This window comes from Protobothrops mucrosquamatus, unplaced genomic scaffold (genome assembly GCF_001527695.2).
Source record: "Protobothrops mucrosquamatus isolate PMUCROS unplaced genomic scaffold, P.Mucros_1.0 scaffold2887, whole genome shotgun sequence".
In the NCBI taxonomy this organism is placed as follows: domain Eukaryota; kingdom Metazoa; phylum Chordata; class Lepidosauria; order Squamata; family Viperidae; genus Protobothrops; species Protobothrops mucrosquamatus.
The window spans coordinates 310,126-331,283 of NW_015388915.1; the positions used below are offsets into that span (position 1 = coordinate 310,126).

The window sequence follows — 21,158 nt, forward strand, 5'->3', positions numbered from 1 at the left end:
CTTATTTTATCAGTTTTTCCTCCTAACCAAGTTAAAATGCATCCACTAGTCTTCAAGTTGGCAGAAACTATATCAGTATAAAATTGCTGCCCCTAATACTAGTCCCTGTCCTGACGTAGGTATGGTGCTGGCAAAAGGGACCATCCTAATATATACCATATAGGACCATCAAAACAGGGATTGGTTGATTGCTCTGGCTGTTTCCATCAAATATCACCAGCTGGTTGGAAAATTATTTTTTAATAAATTTTTTATTTTATTCAAAACATTAAACTTCCCCAAAAGAAAAAAAATACAAATGCAAAACAAAGTAAAACAAGACTATACCCAAAAAGTGCATAAAAAGAAAAAACAAAACATATATTGTCCCCCTTAGTTTAATACTGATAAATATATTTCAAAGAAAACTGCTCCCTTCTTGTGAATCTAGAAAGTGCTGAAATGAGGGCTTGGGGGTAGATGATGTTACCTAATCAATCTTGCTACGGCTGTTGAAAAACTTCTCCTGTAGACTGAAGATATCTTCTGAATGTCTTGGGATTGATGATACCTAGTTTCTGTCCAGTTCCTGGACCATAAAGCTACTCAGGGTAATTTTCTAATTCATGGAAAATCATTTGGAGAATGTTCCCAAGTGGAATAGAAATAATCTTTCTGCTCTCTTGTCTTACTTGTATGGATTGAAGCCAAAATTAATTAATGTAGCAATATAGCATTTCAAAATAAGGCAGGGCATTAATTTGAAAGGTTTTGCATAATACAGTTGAAAATATTCTTAAAAGTTTACTGGAACTGCCTGCAATTGTTTTGTTTTGCCTGATATTTTAGCCTAATTACAGTAGTTGAAGCAGAGAAATGTCCAGGGGATTACTGGCCTAAGACAGAAGTGGGGAATTATGGCCCCTTTATGACTTGTGGACTTTAACTCCCAGAATTCCTGAATCAGCATGGGCCATACTTCCCCGCCCCGGCCTAAGAGGTCTCACAGAAAATTATCTAGTTATTCAGCTTTATATAAGACATCGCTATTTTTAAAATCATTGTTTTCTTCATTGGGAAATCTGTGGGAAAATGTTATTACAGTATTTAAAAACATAATTGGTCTAATAATAGGTACTACGAATACAAGTTTTCTTTCCATATGGCAGGCACTCTGTTGAAATATGAAATTTTCTGATAATGACTTCACCATCTTTTGTAGATATTTACTGAAGATAAAACTAGTATTTCTGATTCATTTGTTATTTTCAGTTCATTCATCAATGTGCTCTCTATTCAGAGAAGGCCTAAGGAAAGGAGATAGGCTTTTGTACAGTCAGGCTAGGAATGTATTAACAAGGGAGATCAGATACCAAAGAGAAACTGTTCCAAAAAGCAGAAAAATCAGTTGTCAGCTAATGAACCAGCAACTGTGTGGAGAAGCCTGAAGAACATCATTGGCTACAGCAGACCTCTCTGCTTTACTACAGAGAATTGTCAATTGGCAGATGACCTGTAGGTTCTACTATAGGTCTGAGAGGAGATCACTGTCATCTACTGCTACCTTCCTCACTTCAAATACACCAACAGTAGCCAAATTTCCTACACCTTTCTCCATCCCTCTGCCCCTCCACCTCTTGATGATCTTAGAAAAATGTGTAGTCTGTTTCATAGCTAAAAGATAGGAAAAGCACCAGGCCCAGATCAAGTAACTCCTTGCTTAAAAGCCTGTCCTGAATAACTGGTCCCCATCTTCACCCAGATCTTTAATAAATCATTGGAGATATGTTATGTCCCTTCTTGCTTCAAATGCTCTACCATCTTCCTGATTCCTAAGAAACCCTCCATCAGGGAGCTGAATGACTATAGGCCAATTGCTTTAACATCCGTAGTTATGAAGACCTTTGAGAGGTTAGTGCTGGCCCATCTGAAAATCATCACGGATCCATTGTTAGACCCCTTGCAGTTTGTTTACTGAGCAAATAGGTCAGCAGATAATGCTGTCAATATGGCACTGCATTACTTTTTGCAGCATCTTGAATCTCTGGGGACCTATGCATGGGTCCTTTTTGAAGACTTCAGCTCAGCATTCAGTACCATCATTCCAGAAATTTTTCACTCTAAACCGATTCAGCTAAATGTGCCTGTCCATACTTATGGTGTGTGTGTGTGATTATTAGCTTTTTGACAGATAGGAAGCAACAGGTGAAGCTAGGGAAAATTAGACTTAGTACAGGCATCTCTCAGGGCTGCGTGCTCTCTCCATTGCTCTTCTCTATATCAGTGACTGCATCTCTACAGATCCATCTGTTAAAGTACTGAAGTTTGCAGATGATACCACAGTTATTGGCCTTGTTTGAGATGGTGATGAGTCTGCATACAGATGGGGGATTGAACAACTGGCCCAGCTGAACAATCTTGAGCTGTACATGCTTAAAACTGTAGAGATGAGAGTGGATTTTAGGAGGAGCCCTTCTATTACTATATTCGACAGCACAATAGCAGCAGTAGAGTCCTTCATGTTTTGAGGTTCTATAATCTCCCAGGTCTTGAAATGGACACCTAACATTAGAATCATCATTAAAAAGGCACAACAAAGAATATTCTTGTGTCAGCTCAGGAAGTTCAGACTGCCCCAGGAGGAGCTGTTGATACAATTTTATACAGGAATTATTGAGCCTGTCATTTGTACTTCTATAACGCCCTGGTTTGGTACAGCAACCAAACAGGACAGGTACAGGTTCCAAATGATAGGACAGCAGAAAGAACAATTGCAACCAGTCTGCTTCCGTAGAAGACCTGTATATTGTGCAGGTCAGAAGGAGGGCTGAGAAAATATCTACAAACCCTTCATATCCTGGACATAAATTGTTTCAGTTCTTCCCCTTGGGATGCTGCTATAGGGCATTGTATGCCAAAACAACTAGACACAGGAAGAGTCACTCTGCTGAATACCTAATTCTCACATATCTATCTAATTATGTATATACACCCATGTAGTCTGGTTGTAGTATATTACAGGGCTTTTCAACCAGTGGTACGGGTACCACCTATGGTACATTGGCACCTGGCAGGTGATACGCGACCATTTTAGAAAAGTGGTAGCGGGGGAGGGGAATGAGCTGAACACGTGGCAGCACCCCACAAGCCTGAGCGAGAGATGGCTGGAGCTGCAGGGCTGTCAGGGCTCAGTGGAAGCGCCAGGATCAGCGCCAGGGTCCAGCTGGAGCTTGGCGCTGATCCTGGTGCTTCTGCTGAGCCCTGAAGAAGCACCAATCAGCTGGAAAGCAGCACTGATCCTGGCGCTTCTGCTGAGCCCAGAAGAAGTGCCGATCAGCTGAAATGTTGCAGCATCTCCAGGGTCGTGTGATTTACATTCAGATGCTTGGCAACTGATTCATATTTATGACGGTTACAGTGTCCCAGGGTCATGTGAAGTGACCAAAACCTGCTGCAACCACCCAGCAGATGGGAATAAAAACCAAACACCCCTCCACCCCACCTCTGCTGCCAATCCTCAACAGAATGCTCACAACAATGAAAATCTCGGACAGGAGGAAGAGCGCCGCCGGGTGGGCAGGCAGGTGTCTTGCTTGGCTGTGGCTTGGGGGGCACTTTTTTCAGTGCCATTGTAACTTCGAACAGTCACTAAGCGAAATGTTGTAAGTCGAGGACTACCTGTACTTTATCACTTTTTGCCTTTTTTTTTGGTCATCAAGTTTTTGACACCTTGCTAGGCGACTAGTGGTACTCGGATATTGCCATATCCTAAAAGTGGTACAATGGGTGAAAAGGTTGAAAAGCCTTGGTATATTATAATCCTTCTTGCTATCTCCTTTACTACCACTTCTTATTGGTATTATTATTATGATGATTATTATTCTGTTGCTTTGCATGTACACCGAAAGCTTTTGCACTAGAGACAAATTGCTTGTGTGTCTGATCACATTTGGCCAAATAAAGCTGTTTTATCCTGTCCTGTCCTGTCCTGTCCCATCCCATCCCACCTCCATCCCACCCCACCCCACCCCATTCCATTCTATAAACAAATCACACAAAATATTTAAAAAGTATTTATGAAGTGTGTTTTCTGTAAAGGGACACAACCTTTTGTGAAGGTAGGTTTTAGAACATAGTTTGATATGTTTTTGAATTTAAAATTGTATTAGAACATTTAAAAGACAACTTTTATTGGTATTAAGTTCCAGCCCATATACCATTTTGGAAACATGAATGATGTCTATCAGCATTCACAGGACTAAATTCTTCATCCCTGGACACTAAATATATAACATTTAAGTTACAGATTTTAATGTGTCAATTTGCCAGGGCAGGTTCAGATATATTCACAATAATGGTTATCGTACTACCATTACCCCAAATCATATTCCTCCCTTAGGTGGAATTTAAAATTGGAACATGAACAGTTTTTTTAGGACCACACTTATAGGCTACTCTAATCACCTGAATAGTGGAACCTGAGCCATACCAATTACACTTATGTAAATGTACGTGATTATTAACATAAGATAGCAGCAAGGATGCATGGTGGGAATGTTTAAGGTAATTATCATAAATTATACTATAGCACTGTGTTATATTCATTTAGCTTTTTAAATATATGTTTTGCAAGTATTGTGTTTTTCTGAAATAGGACTGCAGTCCTCTGAACATGAAGTTCTGTTCCATTTTCTTAATGAGTTGATTTGCATGTAACTTTAGGGCTTCTATTTTTTATTGTTCAGTGTGTAAATTTCACTTGTTTTTCCTTCAGTGTCAAAGTAAAAAGTGATTCTTATGATCCCTCATCTTCATGGAGATCTCTTATTCCTGTAATTAAAGTCAGTGTTAGCACGGTAAGTAAAAAAGATCCTGATCATCTGCATTTTAGATTTTCTATGGTTTTTGAAGATCACTTTCTTCAGTAGTCATTATAACATTTCATTTTGATCTTAGAAGCATTGTTTAGTTGACATGATTCAAATATGTGTGTTTGTGCGTGCATGCGCACATGCTTTCATGTGTATTTCTATAGGTGATATATATGGTTTGTTTAAAATGATAAGTAAAATTGTTTAAAAAGAATGTCTTGCTACCAAAGTATTAAGAGTTAACATGTGCTTATTTTTCTTTTAAATTAGGGTCGCTTAGCGTTTGGAAATCATTATCTGCCTCAGACTCTATGTATTAACTTTGATGATGCTTCTTTAACTTATACTACAAAGCCACCTTCAAGCCATCTGGATCAGTTTATGCACATTGTAAAAGGCAAACTGGAAAATGTGAGAGTTATGCTTGTTCCAAGTCCAAGATATGTTGGTCTTCAAAATGATGAGTAAGTAATTATGTTAAAACCATAGAATATATAATATAGTGGTGGGGTATCCAATTATTTGGGAATGGAGGAATCTTAATAATTTACAATTCTAAGGAAGTGTCATGGTTGTCTGTATAAAATGACATAGTCATAGAGGAATGAGACCTGCCTGATTGAGAACATGTCTATATGCTAGGCATAAGTCTTTGGTTTCCTAGCAAAACTCATGATTTTGATTTTTTGATGGTTAATTTCCAGATTATCTCCTTGCAGAGGATAATTACAACCAAATATTTATTATCATGGCCAGAGCATGTTGTTTAAAAGAATAGTGCTATATACTCTCAGAGTGCATCTATATTCTATTTTAATAGGAAACTATTAATAAATGATGGAAATATAGGTCAGGATAGAACTTTTTAAGAAAAAATTAAAACCAACATATTTAAATTATACTGTAAAAGTTTTTCAGTTAAAAGTTTAGTTTGGCTACAGCAACTTTCTCTACCACAATCCAATAATTTTAGGAGATTTATCATGTTATAGTTTAAAAATGTATGCTTTCAAATGATTCGATTAAAACCCTTATTTTGAAACAAAATAAATATTTTTAATTCAGCATTTAGTTAATACTAGAAAATGTTAATATGTTTATTAATATGTTACTATTGATGAATTGGGCAACAATGCTTTGGATCAGTTTGAGCATAAGAAAAATGCAGATTTTTTATATTGCCTTAAAATCTTTTTAAAGTTTTTAAGTGACTTAACTAGAAAAACAAAGTCTATAATTTAACGTAATAGTCAGACATTTTCATGAGGTCTTGAGGCAGTCTTCTTAAAGATTGACATATTGAGTGTAAATTTCCATAGACTGGAATTCCATTGATAAATGCAATGTTTACATTTTCCTTTCCATTTTTTATTTCTTTTATAACAGGCCTCCAAGATTAATGGGAGAAGGTTTTGTTGTGATGCAATCAAATGATGTTGACATCTATTACTATATGGATGAACCTGGTAAGTGTGAATCTTCTCATTTAAATGTAATAACAATTTGCAAGATCTTAGGTTTTTTTTTCAATGTTTTGAACTAGAAAGATCCCTAGAATAGTTAACCTTTCCCTTTTACAGAGAGTACCTCTGCTCATTTTGATTCTATCTAGTCTTCTTTTTTAACTTCAAAAAATGTCTTGGATTGATACCCAGTTTGACTCTATCCTAAATAGCTATAGAGCTGTTATTAATGGCCTATAATTATTGAACAAGTAATGTTGAATCATCAAATTATTTGAGTTGCTGCTGTGCAGTGATTGTGAGAGTGAACTGCAAATTTCAAATCTTGCTTAGTATACTAGCTAATCTTAAATAAATTAGCTCACCAGCCCAAGCCATCAGTTGTTTTTTCCCTAAAAAATCAGCCCTCTAAAAATGATTATCATTATGTCGTTATCAGATTAGGTATCACATTTGCTAATGTAAAATGTCAGGAATTGTTTGATAGAAATATTAGCAAAAAAAATTGAGAAACAAAATAACTTTGTTCCTGCAAATCTCTTATTTACATGACCAGATGTATAATGCATACATTTCAATAAATTTCAATACATTTCAATACATTTCAATAAATAGGAAAAGTGTTGACCTGGCTTTAAATTTACTATTATACCATTGCTTTATCTGAGCCCACCAACTCAGTATGTTAATAGCTACTGAAATAGGCTTAGCCAACATGTGATATATACTAAGCACTTAGTAAAGTTTTAAAAAGCATACATCTGAAATTGGATTGCATGTCCATATTTCAAGACTGTTTAATTGTAGGATTTCTTGGGTAAAAGATCTAGGTTTCAAGAAGAGTGAGATTTGATATAGCTACAGTATGAGGCCTCCAGGTTTTCTCTTGTGCTTTTTGCCTTAGCTTTTTTACATCTGGAAAATACTAACCAACATAGAAAAATACGGGTAATCCTTGACTTGCCACAGTTCATTTAGTGACTGTTCAGAGTTACAACGGCACTGAAAGAAGTGACTTACAACCATTTTTCACACGACCACTGCAACATCCCCAGGGTCATGTGATCAAAATTCAGACACTTTGCTACTGACTCATATTTATGATGGTTGCAGTGTCCCAGGGTCATGTGATCACCTTCTGACAAGCAAAGTCAATGGGGAAACGAGATTCACTTAACAAACCTGTTAATAACTTAACAGCTGCTGTGATTCACTTAACTGTGGCAAGAAAGATCATGAAGTGGGCAAAATTCACTTAACAAATGTTTCACTTGGCAACAGAAGTTTTGGACTTGATTGTGATTGTAAGTTGAGGACTACCTGTACTGCATTTAGGTAAATATTGACTATCATTATTCTGGCAAATTCTTGATTTTACTGACTAAATTCTTAAGTTTCTTAACATTCAAGGTCAGTACAAAATATTTCAGCATATTTTGTTAGAAGTTTTGGTAGCATCTGTATATTTCTGGTTTTTAACTTTAGTAGGCTTGTGAAATTTCTGTTAATCCTTTACGTACTTGGTTTTATGATCTGTTAATTAAGCCTTTCAGTTATGAGTTCTTTGAATAAAGATTATGGAGGGGACTGTTTTCCAAAATACAGGTCTTGTACCAGAAGAAACTGACGAAAGTAATGAGGGAGAGACAAGTAATGAAGATAGCAAATTGCAAGACCTACCACCATGCTGGGGATTAGATATTGTTTGTGGCAAAGGAACAGATTTTAATTATGGACCATGGGTTGACCGGAAAAGGTAAGGCTTCTAATGAATTGGAAAAGTTCTTTAAAATTCTTTAAATTTCTAAGATGGCGGTGCCTGGATCGGCTGTGGCTGCATTGGCTCTCGAAGGTGAAAGGTTTTAGGAGGGATATAAGGGATATAGGCCACATGATCAGGAAGGTTTTAATGTGTTTGAGCAACATAGTGGGACTAAGCTAACATTCGACCGACAATCATTGCTGGCATGGCAAGTTTTTAGCTGTTTCGGAACTGTTGGTGAGACCATTAAAAGTCATCGGCGCTGTTTGAAATTGTTCTGCCGGCAGCAAGATCTGTCTGCTGGCCCAGCGACGGATTCTATTGCAAATCAGGGCTATTTCCGAAGGAGACAGAGGAGGAGAGGTCCCGGGGCTTATGGAGCGAAGGAACTGGATGAGGCTGTCAGCAGGCCCAGAGGAAGAAAGAGAGGCTTTTGGAGGAGTTGGCGGCGGCGGCAGCGTGCTCCAGGGGCGAAAAGAAGCAAGGCCTCTTTAAGGAAAAGGTGGAAGAGACAGGATTAGAAAAAGGAAAGGAGGCGAGGTTGTCATGCAGGAATACAAGCTAATTTGAGGGCTAATCCACATGGAGCTCTGTTTCCATCTGTCCTGTTTGCCATCGTTCGCTACCTAGAGACTAAAATGGACAATCTGAAACTTGAGCTGGCCACGAACAAGGAGTGTATATCGGAGGTGGTGACCCTTTGAGAGCTGTATGCAACGAAATTTCATTTTGATGTATGCCAATTGGTGTATATTCAAAGTGACAATAAAGTTGTTGTTGTTGTTGTTGTTGTTGTTGTTGTTGTTGTTGTTATTATTATTATTATTATTATTATTATTATTATTATTATTATTATTATTATCCAGGAAGATACTCAAAGATGTATCTGCCTTAAAAATAGTTCATGCTGAACTCTATAGCACAGTCAGACATCAGAAGTTGACCACAAGAAATGCTTTATAAAATTTTTATTGTGTCATAAAATGTTTTATAAAATTTGCTGAATTTTAATTCCACGGGAGTCATGAGTCCTGGATTTTGAAAGTATTCCATAGTTAGCCCCATTTCAAGTACCTTGATTCAAAAACCTTTGCCTTACAATATACTATTTCACCCAATTAAAGGTTATAAACAAAGGGGAATTTTAGTAGTATATAGAGATTCAGTGGTGGATGAGGATGCATGAAACTTGGCTCATTCATCCGTCCATGCATCCATGCATCCATGCATCCATCCCCGGGAATGGCTGGTGAGTGCGCGCATGTGTGCATGCACCCCCCCACTCATGCTAGCACTGCCACTCAGGCTAGCGGCCCCGTTTGTGCAGGCACATGGGCACTAGTGGTCAATTTGTGCAGGTGCAGCGCCCGTGGCTCATGCATGCATGTGGGTGTTAGTGCCTCGCCATGTGTGCACCTGCTTGTGCAGGTGTGCACAGAGGCACACACACACAAATATTTCCCTGCTCCTCCCTTTCCCTCTGGGCCGCCAACCGGAAAGGTTGAGGAGCTCTGATGTAGAGAATCTAAAGCATCAGTGTTGCCCTTGTATATATATACTACAGAAAATATTCATAAATGACTGACATTTATTTTAGTATAACTGTTACTCTTTGGATTTTTCTTTTAGGGATTGTTTGTGGAAATTTTTTTTCCCACCCGATTATCAAGTAATGAAAGTTACAGAAGTTCCAGTTCCTGGGAAGCTAAGACAGATCCTTGCTTTTGAGCTACGTATGAATATTATTGCAGATGCTACTATTGACTTGCTGTTTACAAAAAATAGGGTAAATAAATATAACTTAACTAGAAGCTTGGGAAATTAACCCTAGTTGTTTGTAACACATGTATTATTTCTCTCTTAATTTTTTAAATAAATATTAATATACCTTATAATTTATTTTTGGAAATATTAAAAATAGTACAAAACAAAAAGTCTTAAGGGAAAACTGTAGTTAAGCATTTCTTCATATTTGAGCATTGTGTTTTTATGTATTCCTCAACAAATCTGTATTTTTAATTTTGATCAAAAATATATTTTTCTGCACCCAGGATGTTGCTGTCAGAGCAGAATAAACACACACACAGACAAATACACAGAGAGACACACAAATAGACAAACATAAAGACAAATGTTTACTCTCTAGTTTCCCATAATGTTAATCCATATTATAAGAAAACAAGATTTTCTTTAAATCTGCCATACTATAGGAAGAACTCATTCATTTAAGAATTTTGCTTTTTAGGCAGAACGATAAACTGAATTTGATTCTTGGTGATTACATGAAGAATATATATATATATATATATATACACATACACATACACACACACATGTACACACAGATACACATATGGTATATATACATATAGATACACATGCACACACACACATAAAAAGATATACTGTGTTTCTCCAAAAATAAGACCAGGTCTTATATTAATTTTTGCTCCAAAAGACACATTGATTAGGGCTTATTTTCTGGTTAGGTCTTATTTTCAGAGAAATACGATACTAAATGCATCTGTCTGGCTGATGATCTTAATTGTGGCTTATTTTTGGGGTGGGTCTTATATTATGAGCATCCCGAAATATGCTAGGACTTATTTTCCAGATGGCTCTTATTTTCGGGGAAACACAGTATATGCATTTAGTTTTGTTGGAAGAGTATGAAATGGTTTAGTATTGCTTTTTTCCAGGTTTTTGTCTGTTCATTCTGTTTTACAGCTCTGATATGTACAGATCTGATTTGTACTCAATAGATACAGTATTTTTTTCTCTTTTCTTTCTATTCCTAATTTTTAATCTTATTTGTAATCATTTGTGCTATATTTGCTTTCCTTAATCTTAGCAGTTAACATATGGTGAATAGTGGATTGAAACAAGACATCATGTTAATAAAACTAATTGAACTAATTCTGAATTTTGTTGGTAGGAAACTAATGCAGTACATGTAAATGTTGGAGCAGGTTCTTATTTGGAAGTTAATATTCCCATGACTGTCACTGAAAATGGTACGTTGAAATAAAAATAATTTTCTATTCTTCCTGGTAAACTATATTGAAGTAGTGGCCCTTACATATTGACTAGCATTTCTAAAAACTTGGTGTTTCTTAATATATCTCAACACATATTAATATAGAAAGCTTGCTGTATATTATTTTCTATTTTATGGAATTTGATTAAATATTAGTCTATCAATATAGTTAGACTGATTGGATTCAAGTTTTCTGTCCATAGGGTAAGCTATGTAGTGAATACTGAAAATATAATTCTAAAAAATTTGATGATTCAAGTTATGACTAGGTTTGTCTTTCTCTGTTATAAATATTTCTTATTTATTTCTTAAAACTTTCTACAAAGAGTTGTATTGACAATGTATCTGTAATATTCACATCCCTTTATTAAAAATAGACATTTGATACAAAATGTTTATTTTTAAATTGGTTCAGTTCCTGTTATATATTTACTACTGATAGTATGTATGAAATAACTTTAGAAAATAGGTACTTCCTCAAATCATGAAGTTGGAAGGGACTTCAAATGCCAACCTATCCAGTTCTCTACTCAGTGCTGATCTGCTACAGCATTTTGGAATGGGCTACCTTTAAAGATCGCCATTGAAGAGAAATACACCATTGTAAAAGGCAATTTGTTTTAACTTTTTTGATGCATTTGAAGAGAAACATAATCCTAAAATAAAGATTTATTCTGTTTACTAGGCTACTCTCCCACTATTAAAGGACAACTTTTACATATAGATGCTACCAGTAGCATGCAGTTCCGGACTCTCTTAGAAGCAGAAATGTTAGCTGTAAGTAATGTGCATACTTTCAGAATAATTTCTGTTGTATTTGCTTTCAAATTACTTCAACAGCAGGTCCAAGCGATTGTAAATATCTGAACAATATATGTGATAACTGTATTTTCTTGAATAATAATCATAAGGAAAAACACATCAAAGATGAGATATTTTCCTAAATTTGACGCTTATATGTATGTATGTATATACATACACATATATATATAGTGTTACTTGATTATGTGGAACTGTCATATAAATTATCCTTCCCAAATGAAGTAAGGTTTTTTTTTTTACTCTCAGTAACTCAAACCTGAGGAGGAGCCTGTTGCAGATTTACCTGCAGTCTCATCAGGATAGACTAGAAATGCTATCAGGAGGACTAATGATTTGACTCTCCTGCTTGTGGATTTTTGTTTAGTATTCAAGCATACCATATTTTTCCATCTATAAGACACAGCCTTGGATAAGACGCTCTGGCATGCGAGTTTCTCCGCACCGATCAGCTGTTCGGTGGAGCACCAAACAGCTGAGCCGGCAAATCCGGAAGTTCGGCTGGCCGACGATCTTGCCCCCTCCCCCCTCCCGTTAGTGGCAAGCCCATGGGCTTGACACCTGCACCAGGCAGCATGGCAACCCACACAGGCATTCCCTGGGCTGCGGAGGTTACCATTATTTTTCCATGTAGAAGACACTGCACTTGTATAAGACGCACCTGATTTTTGAACAGGGTGTTTGCAGGAAAAAATAGCATCTTATACACGGAAAAATATGGTAAATACTTCAATTGAACTTTTATTGAGCCACATCTTTGGAGACTAAACATGCCATGTTGCCTGTTACAATCATTTTGTGCTTCCTGAACAGTCACGTATCTTTCGTGGGATGGGTGGAAGTAAAAAACTTTATGTGGTCACCTCAAAATAATTGCAATCCTTACAAAATAAAAATCACTGGTCAGTGGGTTAGTTACAGAAGGAAATCTCTGAGGGCAAAGCTTTCAACATATTTGTTATCAAAGCATTTGGTAATTTTCAGCTAGATGGTTTTGTATATGAGTAATTAACAGAAGGATTTGTAAGTTAATAAACAGGAGTTATATGGCTCTCTGTTTTATTTTTGCTGTTACAGTTTTTGGGGAATTGTACATTGTTAACAATATCTATTTTATATATATATATTTTTAGTTTCACGTTAATGCCTTTTATCCTCGAACATGGAACATGCCACAACTCTGGCAGACTGAAGTTGAAGTATATAAAGCTACTTACCATTTCATATATGCGCAAAAAAACTTCTTCACAGGTATTCTGGATCATATATAATTTGTAATTTTCAATTATATCATTGTCAGCATGATAGAATATTAAGATTAATATTCTATCACCCACTGAAGCAACTTATTCTCTTAATTTTTAGATTTGATTGAAGATTGGTGTGGTGACAGTTCTCCTGATATCTATTCATTTGTTCCCTATACATGGAATTTTAAAGTGATGTTTCATCAGTTTGAAATGATTTGGTCTGCAAATCAGCACAATTGGATTGATTGTTCCACAAAGCAACAGGAAAATGGTGAGAACTCTTATGTTTTAAAGTATGCATACTAAATTTCTTCTTATAGCTATTTGAGCAGTAATACATATTTATACAGTAATACATTATTATAATTATCCAAAAGATCCAACTGTATTTAAATAAACACCATGTAACCTGAAAATGATTCCAGGTCCTTTTGAATCTTTGTTATTGTAATAGGCTGGGAAATGTGCAATGAAAGAACTGTCACTAGCATGCAAACAGATTCCATTTTTAACAATTACTAGATTTGTATTATCAGTAAAGAATATTCCATAAAGGAAAATATGTTTTGCAGCTAACTAAGATGATTTAAATTTCACACGTACTTTAGAAACATGTACTTTTCTCAAAGGGACTGTAAAAATACCGAAAATTGTACAGAAGAAAGAACTATAATGATTTAACAATATACAAGATAGCAGTATTTTTAAAATGGCAATTCCTCCTTGTGTATTTTCTGATTCAGTAAATTTTAAATCAGGATAGTCTCAAGCTGGGAATGCAATCTGTTAAACAGGTATTTACTGTATTTAAAACATTTTACCACTGAAAAAAGGTTGTTGTAATAACCACAAAGTCAAGAATGGACTAAAAGGAACATTCTTAAAATATATTACATATATTTGCTTTCAAAGTAAATAAAAATAGAAGTGAAATGACTCCCACAAAGATGAAGTCAGGTACAAATGTAATTTTTGCAATGCCAGAAGTAGTCATTTGGCATACTGTGTAATACTGAATGAGACTGAGAACAGCTGCCTACAGTATTTCTCTTCACAGTGAGGAGAGCACAGTGAGGTCAGTTGGATAGAGGGAAAGGGACTGGGTCCTACTTCTAGTCCAGTCATTGTCCCTCTCCCTTCAAATGAACAGAAACAGAAACAAATGTCTAAGATGCCTCTTTCTCATTGTGTAATTCAGTGTTTGTACACAAAATATTTCTGTTGAAGAGGCACAAGTCTTCACCCATCTACTACAATATGTTCAAAGCACACAGGTATTGCCTGCCTTCCACTTCCCATAATAATAAAGGATTTTTTGCAACTCCTACGTAGAAAAATTAAACTAATACAGTATTATGAGAAGTGGAAGCTATGCTCTAACCCAAATAAAACTGAAGTATGGGCCTTCCATCTAAGAAATCGTACAGCGAAAAAAGAGTTAAACGTATCTTTTTGTGGAAAGAGGATAAAACACAACTGCCATCCAAAATATTTCTGAATAATATAATCTTGACTGATCCCTTATATTTGGAAAACACTTTGAAGTAATCGGTCAAATATTGAAAACCAGAAACAACTTGATTAGGAAAATTGTGGGAACAGGCAAAAAACATTTAGTGTAGTGGCACCTCAGTAGAATCAGGACAGCCATGCCAGAACTAAGGCAAAGGTCTAAGCGGGGAATTGCTGAGAGCTCGCAATGTGACTGTGGTGCACCGGAACAAACTATAACATTTATAGTTCAAGAATGTCTCCTCAGGAAATTTCAAGGCACCTGGGATGATCTCATTGCGGTCAAGGCAAAAGCAGTTACATGGCTAGCTTCCTTAGATACTGAATTATAACATCTATTCCATTGCAATTTTATGGCTCGATATTATAGTGATATTTTATTTTTGATTGTACTGTCCACATATGATAGATAGATAGATAGATAGATAGATAGATAGATAGATAGATAGATAGAGCTATACACACACACACACACACACACACACGATTTCCGTTTCTTGGCTGAGAGAGCCAGTGTTGTCTGAAGACAGTTTTCATAATCATGTGGCCAGCATGGCTATATGTCAAAGGTGCACAGAATGCTGTTGCCTTCCACCAAAGTTGTACCTATTAATTTACTTGCATTTAACTGCTAGATGAGCAAGAGGTGAGGCAAGTAATGGGAGCTCATCTCGTTGTGTGGAGCTTGGGTCTCAAACTCGAGCTATCAGCTCTCCAGTTGAAGAAGTCAGCATCTTTACCCACTGAGACATTGTGCCATATATATCATCAGTGATTGATGATTGGGAGATGTGGTGGTGCAATGGCTTAATGACACAGGAATTGTTGGCCAGAAATGGTCTGCACTTCGGCAGTTTGAGCCTGGCTCTGTGAGATGAAATGAGCTACTGTCGCTTGTTCCTGCCCACCCAGGAGTTCAAAAGCATGCAACATTGTGAGTAGCTAAACTGGTACCACTTTGGTGAGAAAAACTAGCTGTGTTTGTGTGTGCGGAGAGTAGAAGCCGGCACTGAACCAGGGACCGAGGTATTGTAAGCAAGGCAAGACTGGCGGAAGAGCCTGGAAGAGCCTGCAACCCAAGTGCTGCTAGTTAATTGATGTAAAGCTTGTTTCTCAGTTCCAGTACTTGGAGAGCAAGGCTTCTCCTGCATTTTTTCTTAATTTTCCAGATGACCATTCTAACACATGATAAACCTTTTTTGAAAATGATTGCAGAGAAATTCCAGTGCTCTCGTTTTTAATAAGTACTTAAGTAGTTTAATATACTTAAGTGAGTTAAGAAGCATACTGAAACACTTTTTAATGGTGCTTACAGAATTGCAAATTGTCTTTATACTGTCATTTTGATAAAAGAAATATTTTTATGATTAATTTATACTCAATTTTTTTCCTCCTGTTCTCCTTTAGTTTATGTGGCTGCCTGTGGAGAAACATTAAACATAGTTTTCTCTTTGCCTTTTCTTGACTTTGTTCCAGTTACATGCAGTACTAGATTCTCTTTAAGGGTAAGTTGATAACTTTATCTTCAAAATAAATTGCATTTGTTTCTATAATAAAACAAAAAATAAATAAATTGGGGAAAAAAGAAAATTGACAGTATGTATCCAAGCAGGATCTGAAGAACATGAACAATGATTTCTAGCAGGAGCAAAGAAAATTATGGCTCAGATGTTGTTCATATCCTGCTTGAATACATGCTGTCAATTTTCTCTTTGTTTCAATTTTTTTATTACTGGATTTATAAGGCAGCCCACATCAAAAACACACTGGTCATTCATCTTCTAATGTCTTCCTAAAAATGGTTTTATAAACTATTATAATTTTATATCGGTTCAGTATTTGTGCCATTAATCTTACCCTTAAATATATAGATACAGTAACATTTGTAATCTTGAAATTCAAATCAAATATAAGTGGTTGACATTTGGGACTATAGGTAGTTTATTCTGTTCTATACAGATAGAATACTAGTATAGTCCTTTTTTGAAACGGTAGATTCATTTGAAAAATACTTGTTTTTTAATACTGAAATTATTTCAATAGATTTTAGGCTACTTAATTTTATAATACATTATGCGATTGTGGAAAATACTTGTTAATTCTTTCCCAAGGCATTGTAATGGCTCCTTCCTTCTATTTAAAAATTTAAAATACTTTTCTTTTATTATGAATAACTGTCTGTCTTATACAAATTTATAGGAGTGTTGTCATTTTTATAGATGTTAACAAAGTGCCAAATTTATCATGACTGATACTAATTAAAATGAATAGTTTGCTTGAGAGATAACTAAAACCCAATAATGTCTTTTAACTTCTAATAGATATTTGCTATGTTTCATTTGTTTTATTATTCACAAGAATAGATGAAGTCATACATCAAAAGGAAAGAGTCTGCTCTATGGAATAAAAAATGGTGCATGCCATTTACTTGTGTCAGTTTCAATTTATTTCATGACAAATTGGGATTCTTTGGGCAAAAGAAATGAGATACACCAATACTTTTGTCCGCTTCTGTATGTTTTAAATATAATTGATTGAAATATGTATTGTATTGAATTTTCAGGGAGATGGTCTTGATCTTCACTTACTTCTTCCTGATTGCCATCCTAGTAAATACTCCCTGTTTATGTTGGTGAAAGATTGTCATTCTAGTAAATTAAATCCTGAGTCTTGTGCTCCTGCTGATAGTCAGAGTGGTCAGAAACTAAGCAAGTCCAAGTGGAGGAACATGACTCAAGAAGAGTAAGTTTGGTTTCTCTTACTACAATGTCAAAATATACAAGAAAATGTTTAATGATTGATGTTAAGAAAACGTTAATAAAATAATTACTACATAGACTATTTTTTTAATAGGGCTGGCTGGGTTGAATGCTGGACAATACCAAGTATTATGCTTACAATTGATTATGTATGGCATCCAATTTATCCTCAGAAAGTTAAGGAGCATTTGATCCAATCATGTAAGTTTGTTTCTTTTTATTCATTTTTAAAAAAATGCAGAATAAGTCATTTTGAAAGAGAAAATAACCAAAGTAGAATAAGTTGAAAGCTAATGAAACTTGGGTTGAGAGCCACACTTCTCATTTACATAGCTTTCTTTATGACAAAAAGTTGTCCTTTTTACCTTCATTAGTATAAAGGTAAATCATAGTCAGTGGCTTAAATTTAAAATGATAATCCATTCGGTTATGTATACAACTATGAATCAATGCAGGTAGTCCTTGCTTACCAACTTCTTCATTCAGTGACCGTTTGAAATTACAAGGGTGCTGAAAAAATAACTTTATGGCCAATGCCCACACTTATGACGTTTGCAATGCCCCTCAGTTGTTATGGTCAGTATATGTCTAATCTGTACACTGGGAGGGGCAGGGAGAGAAAAATGAGCCAGCCACTTTGCCTATAGAAATTTCTTGGGGTTTTTTTTCTGCCCCCTCCGACTCCGCAGAATGGAGAGATCTCTAAGGGGATGATGTTCCAAAAGTAAACTAGATCCTTCTACCCAAGGATCTACCTCCTGGGAATCCCAGCTGAGTTTTTAGGGGAGTGATTGATGGCCATTCAGTGGAGCATCTCCTGCCCCCTGCCAAAAGTGGGCAGCATTAGGTGGAACAAGAGTGGCTCAGTAGCCACTTGCCAAGTTGTGGCCCCTTCACAGTCCCCTCTTTGTAGTCAAACTTCTCCTTGCAGTTTTTTAGCCAAGGCCATTAACAGGTCCTGCTTTGCCAAATGGAGACAGCTGACTGGGGTCCCAGATGGCTAAGTCAGTAGTTAACCTGCCTGCAGATGCCTTCTCTTTACAAGTGCACCAGAGTGGAGACTCCAGCCGCATGTAACTTGGAATGTCAAGTGGGGCATTGGAGCTTTAAATTCAGGACTGGACAGGAGGAGATATGCAGAATCTAAGGGACATCTTTCCAAAGTAGGTATCTGGTCTCCCCCATGGCCAAACAGAACAAAGGTCCGAGACAGGAACAGAGGACAAGCTATCTCGTTATTCCATTCAGGGCCTGCATGCAAAAGGGCCCTTGGCAAAGCCCTGTTCTTCACCTCCCCTGCCTTCCAACACCTTTATTGAGTTAGATATTCCCCCCTACAATATGCATGCCTGGAAGGCCCCAGTTTCTCCTCCCCAATCCTCCCTCCCCAATCCAAAAACACATTCCCTACCCAGGTTGGCAAAGTAAGAATAAAAGCACTGACATGCCTCTCTGTCCCTATCAGTGTCCAGGTCTCTCTGGTGCTTTCCTGCCCTCTTCCCCTTCCCACATGCCAATCATAGCCTCTCTTCTTCCCTTGTTGCCTCCAGAAAAAAAGAGCCCTGCCAAAAAATAGTTTTTTTTTCTTTTCTGTTTTGTACAAGGCTTCTGGGCAGTTAGAAATATAAACATATGATAAAAATAGTTTTAAATCTGTTTCAGTGTAAAGTACTTTGAAGTGCAATTGCTTGAGAAGTATTGTAGAATTGTATCAAACAAACAAAGCAGATAATCATACTAAAAAAAATATAAGGAGCAAATTCAAAATCACATTTGTAGCTTTAATATCAAACAGATAAGATCAACTGTTCATTCTTTATCATTTCTAAATGTACCATATGATAAAATTACTTTGTGCCTCATTAAAAATTTGAAAAGAAAAAGTATATAAAATGAATCCTATCATAGTTTTCCTTCATTTATTACCCTTTAGGGCAGGGGTGTCATACTGCCAGCTCGTGGGCTGGTTACCTCATGCGGAGGCCACGCCCACCCCAGTTCCAGCAATGCGAAAAAAGTCGTCACATGATGTGGCGAGTTTGACACATTTAGGGAATCCAGAGCCTAAAATACTATTATGCTTTCTTATTGGGCATGTCAATTTGAATTATTTATACTTTAAAAGAAAAGCTTGCATTTAGATCTTCCAGGTTAGTTTAGAAATACAATTTAAAATAATATGAAACACCAACAATCAAACAAATTATATTGCTTTTATTTTCTTCAGATTTGTTCAGTAGTATTCTGATTTAAAAAAAAAACAGATTTTACTTTCACTAGTACATTGGTGAAATATCAGTATTCACAATTGCTTTACTTGTTCATTTATAAAGTGTCAGAAATGGAAGAAACCATATTATCTGCCCAGCGACCATCACAGAAAATGGCAGATGGAGGAACATCTTCTTCAGCTTCTTCCCGCCTTCCTGTTGACCCCTCTGAACTTCCACCTGACAAGCTTCGTGTAGAACTAGAGATTTCCCCAGATTCCCAGATAACTTTATATGGACCACTTTTAAAAGCATTCCTGTCTATAAAGGTATGAGCTCTCTCTGGATTGTAAAATATACATGGGCCTTGTATCCTATTAAAAAATGTAGAACAATATTTTCTAATTATAACTTACTTTGCAAATGAAGACAATCTCCAACCAGCCTTCCATTTTGGGGTGTCCTTCAAATGTGTTAAATCATAACTTATACATTTCTAACTAACGAGAACAGAATCAAATGTCTCCAAAGCTGCTGTTTCACAAAGTAGACAATATTAAAGAGAGCTCCTAGTTTACCAACAACTCCAATATTTGATTTCTTCTACTCATCACCCCCAGCTTTCCAATTACTTAAAATATTTGGAAAAAACCCTCCTTAATCTCTAAAACGTTATGTATATGTGGTAATATGTGGACTATTTCTGTATAATTAAGAAATGAAAATTAATATTTCTAAATGACTTGCTATAGGAAGCTATACTAAGGTATGAAGGTTTATTTATTTATTTTTATCCCATCTTTATTATTTTTAATAATTAAAGGTGATTAACATATCCAACATATCTACCTATTAATTTTATATTATTATATATTTATACTTTACACTGTTATTTTTTCCTTGTTGTAACCTATTTATATTATATTGTTTAAATAAATACTGTTAATTCATCTCATTAGGAAAATTATTTTGGTGAAGATGATATGTATACTGATTTTGAAGAAGTCATTGCAAGCCCTGTACTGTCTATGTCAACATCTTCAAGTTCTGGATGGACAGCAGTTGGAGTGGATGCTAACAAAAAAGAGCGTGATACATCACTGAAACAAGTTAATCCTCTAATGTTACGCCCATGGGATATTACAGTGCTTGTTAATGCATACAAAGTTCATGGACGCTTGCCAGTAGTAAGTATTATGAGTATTTAATCCCTGATTTTAGAAAATTGTGCACATAACTAGAAATACAGATTTCCTATGGTTGGCCTATGAATATGCTAGATTTTGCCCTTTAAAACATTTATTTATTTTATTTATTTATTTTTTGGATTTATATCCCGCCCTTCTCCCGTAGGACTCAGGGCGGCTGACAATCTATTTAAAATACATACAAAACAATACAAATTTAAAATTAATTAAAAGGAATATTTAAATATTTGTCGAATTTTAAAATATAATTAAAACCCCCCTAAAAATTACCCTAGGCCAGTCCTGCAA

At 36.0% G+C, this 21,158-nt stretch overlaps 1 protein-coding gene across 1 annotated transcript in view; it reads left to right on the top strand.

Annotated features, from left to right (window-relative positions):
- Nucleotides 1-21,158, top strand: part of LOC107296603 (transmembrane protein KIAA1109) — a gene marked incomplete at its 3' end in the record, with an annotated part of 80,515 nt that overhangs the window by 20,474 nt on the left and 38,883 nt on the right. Inside the window, exons 7-20 of the mRNA XM_015825947.1 lie at nucleotides 4,754-4,835; nucleotides 5,121-5,314; nucleotides 6,237-6,316; nucleotides 7,919-8,069; nucleotides 9,705-9,861; nucleotides 11,011-11,089; nucleotides 11,798-11,889; nucleotides 13,065-13,182; nucleotides 13,297-13,452; nucleotides 16,101-16,198; nucleotides 17,257-17,435; nucleotides 17,547-17,653; nucleotides 19,786-19,991; nucleotides 20,622-20,849. Of these exons, the coding sequence (XP_015681433.1) occupies nucleotides 4,754-4,835; nucleotides 5,121-5,314; nucleotides 6,237-6,316; nucleotides 7,919-8,069; nucleotides 9,705-9,861; nucleotides 11,011-11,089; nucleotides 11,798-11,889; nucleotides 13,065-13,182; nucleotides 13,297-13,452; nucleotides 16,101-16,198; nucleotides 17,257-17,435; nucleotides 17,547-17,653; nucleotides 19,786-19,991; nucleotides 20,622-20,849 (1,927 nt within the window). The remainder of the gene's footprint in view (nucleotides 1-4,753; nucleotides 4,836-5,120; nucleotides 5,315-6,236; nucleotides 6,317-7,918; nucleotides 8,070-9,704; nucleotides 9,862-11,010; nucleotides 11,090-11,797; nucleotides 11,890-13,064; nucleotides 13,183-13,296; nucleotides 13,453-16,100; nucleotides 16,199-17,256; nucleotides 17,436-17,546; nucleotides 17,654-19,785; nucleotides 19,992-20,621; nucleotides 20,850-21,158) is intronic.